Source organism: Arachis ipaensis, chromosome B09, assembly GCF_000816755.2.
Source record: "Arachis ipaensis cultivar K30076 chromosome B09, Araip1.1, whole genome shotgun sequence".
In the NCBI taxonomy this organism is placed as follows: domain Eukaryota; kingdom Viridiplantae; phylum Streptophyta; class Magnoliopsida; order Fabales; family Fabaceae; genus Arachis; species Arachis ipaensis.
In genome coordinates, this window is record NC_029793.2 from 146144659 (window position 1) to 146156086 (window position 11428).

Here is an 11428-nt window from a genome sequence, read left to right on the forward strand (position 1 = left end):
AATCCAAGAAACCTTCCTATTATTTTCATGGTATCGCTTTTGGGATGATGGCATCATGGTTAGTTGGTTACGGCAACAAGTAGGAAGGGACACAAGTTAAGGACATGCTAAACAAGAAAAGCACGGCGATGAAAATGACACTTTCTCTATTAAATTTTCTTCCTACTGTTGAAGATTTCTTTGGTAAAAGACTTCAATATGTGTTAGGTCATAGGTAGCATTTTTGTTTATGTCGTGGAGTTTATAGTTGTTGGATTTATTAGTGGAGAAAAAGTGCCTAATTTTTTTATCTGTATAAAATAAGGTGACACATTTCAATTATTTTCTTCCTTTAATTGACACAAAATAACGGATGCTAAGTCGGCACCATCGAATTATTTAACTAAGGTGCAAAAAACTCTTCTCAAATCTCAATATTGCAGCACACATTGACCGAAGAGAAATATAAACAGAAGCATACGCAGTGAACACATGTAGAAAATCACATGAATGGCATAAAATTCGACAATGTAATACATTAACTGCACATGAACAGAAACTAAAGCAAAAATATAGATAGATTAATTAACCTATTAGCTGCCAAGAACTATGATGCATCCTTGGAGTATAATAAATTAATAATTAACCATAGCGGGCATAATCAAAGCTGACATTATTGCTCGATAGAATCAACAGTAATATTACCTCTATGGCATATAATAATGTAGACATTATAGATTTCTTAAATGTTGATGGCAGAAACCGACACTTTTATCGTGTGCATGTGAATATTTTTAATTAAATTTTAATAGATGTAATTGCTTGGTCTATTAATTTGGTATGTGTTGAGTCAATAGTAAAAGTTATAAATCCTACACATAAGTAGCAATATACTAATTAAGATCATCAAATGAAATATTTTCACTATTTAATATTCTAATAGTGATTTTAATTTGGGTCTGACATGGTATTGAATATTGAATGAGAGAAACAAAACATCACATTTGAATGATTTTTTTGGACCGAAGCTTTTTGGACTATACATTATTGGGCTGAATTTTTTGCAGTATCTGTTGCTAGTAATGCTTATTGGGCCTCTAAGGTATCTGTGAATTACAATCCCCACCTTCCGGCCCCAGAAAAACAAAAAATCAACTTAATTTATAAGGTTTTTGGTGTCAAACTTAATTCATAAGTTAAGGAGATGAAAAAAAAAAGGTGAATATTTAATTATTTATAGCAAAATTAACCTTGGAAGTTTCTCGATATCCGTATATATATGATTTTTCTTGTTAGCTAAGTTTTTGTGACCTTCCTCTGTTATTTTATTCAACCTTCTTGAAATATGCTTATTTAAAATTGACATTTATAGTTTTCAATAATAAGAATAATATAGCTAAGAAGCAATATCTCAAATGACATAGTCTTTCCATATTCAATTAAGAGGTTGAGGGTTCGAATCTCCATATCTTCGGTTAAAAAAAAAAAGAATAATATAGCCAATGAGTAATAACTCAAATGACATAGTCTCCTCTTATTCAATTAAAAGGTTATGAAAAAAAAAATAATAATAAGAATAATACGGGCATTTATGGGATACTCGCTCGCGCATCTCGTGGAAAAATAATCATAAAGACATGTTTGCCCTTCTCAACCTCGGCATCATAACTTGGCTTTGTCTTTCTAGACATAATACAATCTTAGTATCTATAGCATAAATTGGGGTTGGATTGCATATTCGTTGACACATTTTGTTTTTGTTTTAAAATATTCATATTTTTTGTTCAACAAGAGAGTGACACGTGCATAGGAAGAGAGAGAGAGAAAAGGTTGAATTTTTTTAGCCGAAGACATCTATTTCCAGTTTCCACACCACGCTGTTCCTCAACAACTCCACTCCTCTGCTCCTGTTTGATTCTGTTGTCTAAAGTTTCAGCAAAAAGAGGGGGAAAAAAATTAAAAAAGAAAAAAAAAATGAAGCATCATCATCATCTTGTTGTTCTTCTGCTCTTGTTGGTCTGTGGAGTGACCCTATCAGTATCTGAGTCGGAGTCCTATGCTCTTAAGCCTCATATTGCCGAGTCTTTCAATGTCAGCTATCTTCAGGTACTACTTCTAACTTGTAAGTTGTAACTACTGCTTCACTTGAACTAAACAAAAATTTAAAACCCCTTTCTTCTTCTTATACTTTTTATTTTTTAGAATATAAATAAACAGGAGACCAAAAAATATATGAATGAATATGTAGCTGAAATCTTGCTTATTTGTGTATTTATTTGTTCTGACTTTTGAGATTATTGCTTTGTTGAATAGCTGAAGAGCCAGGGGAGTTGCTCTTACACGGTGGTTATATCTACTAGTTGTTCTTCTCCTTCTTATACAAGGGATCAGATCAGTATTTCTTTTGGGGATTTTTATGGCAACCAGGTTTTGACTTTTATGCTTTTCCTTCATCCAATTCATTCACTTCTTTTCATATGCTTGTCTGAATTATTAGAGTCGATTAGGGAGGTGGATTTTACCATCTTTCTTGAATTCATCTATTTTGTTAGCTTCTTCATAAGTTGGTTCTGTATATTTTCATCATTTGTCTTTTTATGGAGGCTTTTATAGTGCATGAATTGATTCTTATATCTGTGTGTAGAAGAGAAAGGTTAGAAAGTTTTAGGCTGGAGATTGGAGTCTATATGACAAAACAATGTAACCTTATAGGCATTAAAATGTAAGAATAGAAACTTGGTCAAAAGTGTAATGAATATATTTCAATAGAAAAACAAGGATTTCAACTGTGATATCCACAACCACTAAGGGGTGTTTGTGAGTTTTCATTTTGGAAAGGAAGGGTTTGAAGTGTAAACTGTAAAAAACCTCCAATGTGCAAATATACCCTGAATAGATTGATGGCTTTTGAAGACATGCTTTTAAATGGCTTCAAACATGTTTGGTGTTAACTAATTAAGAAAGTGAAATTCATAGTTTTGTTTCATATGTTAAATTATATCAGATATACGTACCGAGATTGGACGATCCGGCTTCAGGTACGTTCGAGCGCTGTTCTTCAGATACCTTTCAGATAAAAGGTCCTTGCGCGTATCAGATATGTTATGTGTACTTATATAGATCCGGCCTAGACGGTTGGATGCCGGAGAGTGTGAAAATCAGTGGTTACTATGGCAAGCCTATTACTTTCTATTACAACACATTCATCCCCAGAGATACATGGTATGGTTTTGATTGGTGCAATGCTGCTTCTTCTTCATACCACCTCTCTTCTCAGAAATGGCTTCTATTTTTGGTTCTGGGATTTGTTCTTCATTTTTGGTTGTAATAAGCATCACTTGCAGAAGAAATAGTGAACCTATATATGAAAAACCTTTAGAGTTTGGACAATGCAGTTAGTTATATTGGCTTTCTTGTTTAAATTTGCATTTGATATGTGACCATGTGGTAATGTTTTTGAATAAAGAAGTCTCTATAGAACATTGAAGGATTTTGATAGTAGTAGAAATAAACTATCATTGTTACTGATAGTAGTAGAATTTGTAACCAATCAATTTTGTTTAAGCTTCTTCTGAATTTGTTGTAAGCAACCAACAACTAACATTAACGAACCAATTATGAGAATTCCCGGTCTAGGATACATAATAATAGTAACGAAAATATTATATAATCCAAAGTTTCGTGTTAAAAATTAAAATGATAAGATATTGATTAATGAATAAATTGTTTTACTTTATTTAGTGTTTAAATTAAAAGAATAAAGAAAAAGGAAGGATGTCCGAAAAGCGACAAAAGAGTTGTCTGTTAATATGATGAGATGACAGTTGCGAGAGTTTAGGAAGCATTGAAGGAGGAGAATGTTTCATAGAACCGAAAAGCTCGACACTCCTCCGCATCTTGTACACTTCACTGCCATACACCACCCGACGTCGTCATGGGGACCCCCAACGGGGATGTGAGGAAGAAGAAGGAGGAGGAGGAGGAGGCGGCTAAGTTGATGGAACAGGAATACCAAGACAAGAAGGAAGAGGAGGAGGAGGAGGAGGAGGATCTGAATGCAGTTTGGAGGTTTAGGATATCGGAGCCATTGAGGGAGAGGCTGAAGGGGAAGGGAATAGAGTCACTGTTTCCAATTCAGGCCATCACCTTTGATACCATTCTTGATGGCTCTGATTTGGTTGGCCGTGCTCGAACCGGTCAGGGAAAAACTCTGGCCTTTGTGTTGCCCATATTAGAGTCTTTGACAAACGGTATAGCCAAAGCTTCAAGAAAGACTGGTTATAGAAGGCCTCCAAGCGTTCTGGTTCTTTTACCAACAAGGGAATTGGCATCTCAGGTTCACTCTGACTTTGAACTTTATGGTGGCGCCGTCGGATTAACATCTTGCTGTTTATATGGTGGAGCTCCATACCAGAGCCAAGAAATTAAGCTCAAGAGAGGTGTTGATATTGTTGTTGGCACACCAGGCCGGATTAAGGTTCATTCCGAAAGTACTTAATTCATTGCCATTTTGTTGATTTAACTTTGAATGAATTTTCATGTTGCTTCTATTGGTATTGGTGTAGGATCATATAGAGAGGGAAAATATTGACCTAAGCCAGCTTAGATTTCGCGTCCTGGATGAAGCAGATGAGATGCTGAGGATGGGTTTTGTTGAAGATGTTGAACTTATTCTTGGTACTTTAATTGTTCCCCAATTCATTCATTGAGTTAATTTCACTTTCATTTGAGTAATATCAGATATTCATATTGGATTTGTCTCACTCTCTTGTAGGTAAGGTAGAGAACATTAGTAAAGTCCAGACACTTTTATTCAGTGCTACTTTGCCAGACTGGGTTAAGCATGTATGCTTCTATTTCTTTCTTTCTTTCTTTCTTTCTTGCTTCCTTTCTTATCATACTTGCATTGCCTCATTGTTTCTATGTCTATTATTGCCAGATTGCTGCAAAATTTCTGAAGCCAGATAAGAAGACAGCTGACCTTGTTGGAAATACAAAAATGAAGGCAAGCACCAATGTTAGGCATATTGTTCTTCCGTGCACTACTTCTGCCAGGTCCCGCCTTATTCCGGACATCATTCGCTGTTATAGCAGGTGAACTTCGTTGTGTTATGAGTAACCTTTTCCATGTTCATTTTGCATATCAAATTTGGATCCCTACTTAGTTATTGATACATAACATGGTTGTTCTGGTTCAGCGGAGGACGGACGATTATATTTACTGAGACAAAGGAGTCTGCTTCACAACTTGCAGGTTTCTTGCCTGGAGCAAGAGCTCTCCATGGAGACATACAGCAGGCGCAACGTGAGGTCAGCCATTCATGAATTTTCTTGATATCCTTATGTCTCAAGTGTGATGTTCCCCTTAACTACTCCTTCCTCTTTGTTGCAGGTTACATTGTCTGGCTTCAGGTCTGGCAAATTCATGACATTAGTTGCTACAAATGTGGCAGCTCGAGGTCTGGATATTAATGATGTTCAATTAATTATCCAGGTACTAGATATTGAACTGGACAATTCTTATTTTCATCACAATCTGCCATTGTGATATTTGTATTTTGGTTTATAGTGTGAACCCCCAAGGGATGTAGAAGCCTATATCCATCGTTCAGGGCGCACGGGACGAGCAGGTAATAGTGGAGTTGCTGTTATGCTTTATGATCCAAGGAGGTCAAGTATATCCAAAATCGAAAGAGAATCCGGTGTCAAATTTGAACATATATCTGCTCCTCAGCCTCATGATATTGCTAAAGCTATAGGTAGGGAAGCTGCTGAGATGATCAATCAAGTGTCTGATAGGTATGCTTGTAATTTGCTAATTGTAATTGTGTTCACTGCTCTCATTCACTGTTAACATATATATGAAATGAATGCAGTGTGATTCCGGCATTCAAGTCTACTGCTGAGGAGCTTTTGAAAAACTCCGGTTTGTCAGTTGTTGAATTACTTGCAAAGGCTCTTGCCAAGGCTGTTGTGAGTTGATTGAAAATGTCAAATCCTTTCTTTCTGAGCTGGAAAACTCTCTTTGGCTTATCATGTAATAATGTACAGGGTTATACTGAGATGAAGAAAAGATCGCTTCTCACTTCCATGGAGAACCATGTTACATTACTTCTTGAGATTGGGAAACCTATCTTCACTGCAACGTGAGAATTTCACTATAAAGCATGTCTATGAATTGTGACAATGTTTTTACCAAGTCATTGTTGGCTTTTGTCAGTTTTGCATATGGAGTGTTGAGGAGATTCTTGGCCGAAGAGAAGGTTGAGGCAGTGAAGGGTCTCACTCTCACCGCCGAGGGAAGTGGCGTTGTCTTTGATGTACCAGCTGAAGATTTAGATACATATCTTGCAGGTGCAGTTCTATTTCAAAGGAAATTATTTTCCTCTCTGCATTCTTTCAACACATTTCTTTCATACTTTTTTCCAACAGGTAAGGACAAGGCCTCAAGTGTGAGGTTAGAGGTGTTGACAGCGTTGCCACGTTTGCAAGAAAAAGACCAATCAAGAGGTGGAAGATTTGGTAGTGGTGGCCCTCGTCGTGGTGGTTTCGGAGATAGAAGTGTTGGGAGCAGGTTTTTGGGTGGAAGAGGTGGCAGTGGCAGGAATGTTAGATTTTCCAGTGACAGATTCTCTAATAATGGTGGCATTGGGAGAGGTCGTGGCATCAGGAGTGGAAAGAGATGGTGAAACAGATTGAGATAGGGACTTTTAGACATGATGATCACTACTCCATTATCATTGCCAATGAACCTGAACCTTGGTGATCCATTCATGAGTATGTTGAAGCTTTGGAGAAACTAACTGCGAGTGAAGCTCACTCTGATGTTTTGGAAGATACTAGTTCAAAGACTCCGTTTGTTTCTGAAAACAGGATAAGACAAGACTTAGAATAAGACATCAAACACAGAGATATAAAATTTTGTGTTCTTCTATTCTGTTTGGTGATAAATTAGAACAAATTATGAAAATCTAATTTATTTTCATTTTTTTTCATTTAAAAAATGAGACGAAAAATATAATTATGAAAAATTAACAAGAATAATAAAAGAAAAAATAAAAAATAAGTTGTGTCTCTTGTTAGTGTCTTTGTGTCATTCCTGTCAGGATGGACACAATGTCTTTGTCCATGTCTCTTTTGTGAAACACAATCTTATATCTCTTTGTTTTTGTCTCAGTGTCTTGTCTCTGTGTAGCTAAATAGATTCAATGTGATATATCCTTTTTATTTTTTTTTGGGTCTAGTGTTCTTTTTTCTTTTTTCTAATTGCTTTGTTTTCTATACATTTTTTTTAAAGGATAGTTGGATTAGATTTCTAAATGTATATGTATGGCTAAATATGAAGTAGTTTTTCTTTCCTTCTATATCTTTGATCGTCTCTCATTGATTCATGTCATGTATCTCATATCACATGTAGTGTACAAACTATAAGGCCTTTGTTAGGTGTAAATTTAGTGAAACTCATCAAGAAGTATTCATCTTCTTTTAAAGCAAAAAATACTTTAATGGTTCACAGGACTAGAGTAGACCCATGAACTTGTTTTCGGAAGCCATCATTAATACTAATGAGTAAAGTATCGTTTTTGTCCCCAACCTTTGGGGTAAATCCTATTTGTATCCCTAACGTTTAAATCGCCTTATTTGTATCCTTAACGTTTGTAAAAGTGATTCAATGTTATGCTGCCGTCAATTACACATCATGAACGCTTTAGTTTGAATTTTAAAAATCTCTTCTTGAAGTTAGAATACAAATGTCTGGAATAGAATCGATGATCTACTCCGAAAAATAACTCATCAAATGTTGAAACTAATTCCTATAATATTTACATAATTCACTTTTCTAGATACATAATTGAATCTAAACATAAATAGTAGGTATAATATTAAAATCGAACACATCCAAGTGAGATCTAATTGAGAATGAATACAGTGAGAATAATTGAAAAATATAATCTGATTTGTTAGTATAATTGATAGTAGGATAACATTGAATCACTTTTATAAACGTTAAAGATACAAATAGGACGATTTAAACGTTAGGGACACAAATAAGACTTACCCAAACGTTGAGGACAAAAACGATACTTTACTCAATACTAATTAAATAGATTTTGCTGGTTCAAAGGAGAGAGATATTTAAGTAATAGGTTAAAGTGATATTTATACCCAAAAAATTCTTGTCATATTTATACTAACTTATCAAAGATTTAGTGGAGATTAGTAGCATACTAGCATGTATATAAAGGAGATTAATATGATATCGAGTATCATATAACTTTTTCAGAGAAAATTAGTATAATTTGCACTAAGATGTGGTAATGTGGCTAAAATAATAGAATAAGATGGTACTAGTGCAAAGTAATGTACGCATATGCGTTCAATTGTTTTCTTATTGTTATTCAAATTTCAACAGCCTATGACAACAACATTGGAACTTGGAAGGTGCAGTTAAAATAATAAAAATAAATTGAAGCACATGTTTACATTGTTCTCCAACGTATTCATTCATTCTACTATGTTCTAGAATCTGGCTTTTCAGTTGGCAGTAAACTTAGAATGCCAATAAGGATCAAAATGCAATCCAATAGAAGAAATTAAGGGCAACCCTCTTGCCTTTGTGATCTTAATCCTCACAAGACGTGCTTGCACCACATCTACATCAAGCCTATGAAGCCTCTTGTATCCCACAGTTGTCCCTTGGATCATCAATTTACCATCCACATAGATTTCGTGCCGTTGGATCCGCTGACCAAGTCCAATTGCTTCCTGCACCCTAATCACATTGAATCTCAACCCTCCATCATTGGTCCAAATTTCAATCCAGTGATCCTTTTCACCATCATCAGCACTTGGTGCCCAATATGACCATAAGTGGTCCTTATCTAGCAACTTTTCTGGCCCAAATTCTGCACTCCTTTGACTACTAACCTTAATGTAAAAATCCTCAGCTAGATTTTTATTGAAGATTGTGTTAATTGCATTTCTAAACTCTTTTAATCTATGAGCATCATCATCAGATACAAGGCCAGTTGTATTTGGAGGTACATTTAGAAGTAACACACAGTTCCTCCCCACTGAATTGTAATAAATGTCAAGAAGTTCACTTAGCCTTTTTGGTGATTCTGATTTGTGCCAAAACCACCCTGGCCTAATTGAAACATCACATTCAGCTGGTAGCCAGTCTGTTCCTCTTGGATCACCAGTGCTTAAGTATCTGCATTGTTCATAATTAAGCAAGTTGAAATCATTTTAGTTCTAATTAACTAATTGATTATGGAACAAATGGGGGTCCAGTCTGTGTCTAAAAAAGAAAAAGAAAACCAGTAGTACTATGACATTATAGGTTTGGTAAGCCACACCATTCATGCTTTGGAAAATTTGGAAGCATTGTCATCTTTTTATTGTTGATTGAGACAGAAACACGAGCAAGGCTCACAAGTAATGCAGCTCCATTATTGTTTTTGCCTTTTTTGAGAGAAAGTGCACATTATTATGGAAAAGCTAGCACTCATGCTTCACCTTTCATACCTTATCATATCTTACAAGTTATTTACTACTTAGCTTAGCTTAAAAGGAAAACTTACTGAGAGATGTTTGGGGCTCCAATTGATAGAGAAGTTCGGTTAATGGTAGACCAACAAGTGTAGCCAGCACTTCCTGTTTCATCTCCCACCCACCTAACATCAGGACCAGCATCAGAGAAGATATTGATGGAACTCTGCAACTCCTTCACCATTGAGAACCAATCTGAGAAATAATATGACACATTCTGTGACTTTGGATCCTTTGCTCCATCAAACCATATTTCTCTAACATTTTTGTACCTACCAATTAAAAATCGTTGCAATGCATAACATTAAGCTTAAAAATTGAATCCATCAAACAAACAAAGTATAGTCAAAATCCAAAAGGAAAAGTCTAGAGACCAGCAATTTTATTGAATTTTGGCCAGTATGTAACCAACAGAGAAAGGTGAGTTATTAGATGAAATCTCATATCAATCTCACACCATTAAATCATCATTGATGGCTATTTGATGGCTACCAATCACAAAAATTGCTGGTCCCTATCATTGCTCAAATCAAAATAGAGTATGGAAGAGAATGAGAACCAACTTGTTGAGCAACTCTTGCAGTTGAGCCAAGTAGTATTCATTGTAGGCAACATCATGGCCGTAGCGCGGTTCGTGTCGATCCCACGGAGAAAGATAGATCCCTACATCGATTCCTTGCAGTGTGGCAGCATCAACAAATTCTTGAACCACATCACCATTGCCAGATTTCCAGGGACTGTTAATGACAGAATGGTCAGTGTACTTTGAAGGCCAGAGGCAGAATCCATCATGGTGCTTTGCAGTTAGTATCATCAATGAGATTCCTGCCTCTGCTGCCACCTTGGCCCATTGTTTTGTGTTGAGTCCAGAAGGGTTGAATACTGTAGGGTTTTCGTGGCCTGTTCCCCATTCTCTATCTGTGAATGTGTTGACTCCAAAGTGGAGGAACATTATGATCTCTCTTTGTTGCCATTTTAACTGTGAATATGATGGGAGTGGCAGAATTGGCAATGGTGGTGGTGTTGGTAGTTTATGAGAAAAAGAAGAAATAATGCTGAGTTTGATTAATAGTGTAACTAAGAAAGAATAGCACCATGCTGTTCTGTTTCTAGGCATGGTGATATTGATGGTTATGTTGTGTTTGTTTTTTGTAGATTTTTTTATATAATTGTTATGGTTGTGAGGATGGAATTGAAGAATCTTGAAGATGAAGGTAAGTAGCTAAGAAACAAGTGAAGAAAAAGGTGAATGGGATTTTGTTTTGTGATTGTCATCATCAATGATAATAGCATTCATCATGCATTCCAATAATAATTCACGGGTTGATTTTTCTGTTCCCAATTCCACTCCTAATGCAGCAGAGAAAATGTGTTTTCTACACGTGGATTTCACTTTCTTCCGGGAATTTTTGAGCTGCCATAAACTGTATTCTTTTTCACTTTTTTCTTTTCTTTTTCGTCAATGAATCTTTTCGTTCAATGTATCAATTTCGTTCAATAATATCTCATTTAACTCTGTTTATTGGATCTTAGACTGCATTTAATTACTAATATGGGATAAGTCAATATCCTGAGGATCGTTTGGATAGGTTTATAACTGACTTTTTTTTAACTTTTAATTTATGAAAAATGTATAATATTAATGTCTGGTTCAATTTTTAAAATAAAATTATAACTTTTTAAAAAGTTATTTTGGTGTTTAAGAAAAAATTTAAAAAAATTACTTTTCTCATAATAAAATTTTTTTTTATCAATTTTTTCTTAAAATAAGTACTTTTAGAACTAAAAAATCAAATACAAAATAATTTATTTATAAGTTACTTTTAATATAAGCATTTATTGTTTAACCTATTTCTTCAAAAGTAACTTAATTAAGTTGTTTATCCAAATTGGGCAT

The 11428-nt window shown here is 35.1% G+C and overlaps 4 protein-coding genes across 4 annotated transcripts in view; 3 read left to right on the forward strand and 1 right to left on the reverse strand.

Annotated features, from left to right (window-relative positions):
• On the forward strand, positions 1591–3537 carry LOC107617473 (embryo-specific protein ATS3B). The gene is made up of 3 exons (XM_016319234.2): positions 1591–2085; positions 2293–2406; positions 2984–3537. Exons 1-3 carry the CDS (start codon positions 1954–1956, stop codon positions 3305–3307), a joined length of 570 nt encoding a protein of 189 aa, XP_016174720.1. The 5' UTR covers positions 1591–1953; the 3' UTR covers positions 3308–3537.
• Positions 3646–6971, forward strand: LOC107617469 (DEAD-box ATP-dependent RNA helicase 7). Its single transcript, XM_016319231.2, has 11 exons — positions 3646–4456; positions 4545–4656; positions 4754–4824; positions 4919–5073; positions 5178–5289; positions 5372–5473; positions 5549–5778; positions 5856–5952; positions 6031–6125; positions 6200–6333; positions 6412–6971. Exons 1-11 carry the CDS (start codon positions 3914–3916, stop codon positions 6666–6668), a joined length of 1908 nt encoding a protein of 635 aa, XP_016174717.1. The 5' UTR covers positions 3646–3913; the 3' UTR covers positions 6669–6971.
• Positions 8329–10899, reverse strand: LOC107617472 (alpha-L-fucosidase 1). Its single transcript, XM_016319233.2, has 3 exons — positions 10095–10899; positions 9564–9803; positions 8329–9193 (listed from the first exon to the last, which is right to left on the reverse strand). The coding sequence occupies exons 1-3, from the start codon at positions 10646–10648 to the stop codon at positions 8515–8517; spliced, it is 1473 nt and encodes a 490-aa protein (XP_016174719.1). The 5' UTR covers positions 10649–10899; the 3' UTR covers positions 8329–8514.
• The window catches only part of LOC107616104 (3-ketoacyl-CoA synthase 6), a 10246-nt gene continuing 9523 nt past the window's right edge, over positions 10706–11428 (forward strand). Inside the window, exon 1 of the mRNA XM_016318104.2 lies at positions 10706–10745. Within this exon, the coding sequence (XP_016173590.1) occupies positions 10706–10745 (40 nt within the window). The remainder of the gene's footprint in view (positions 10746–11428) is intronic.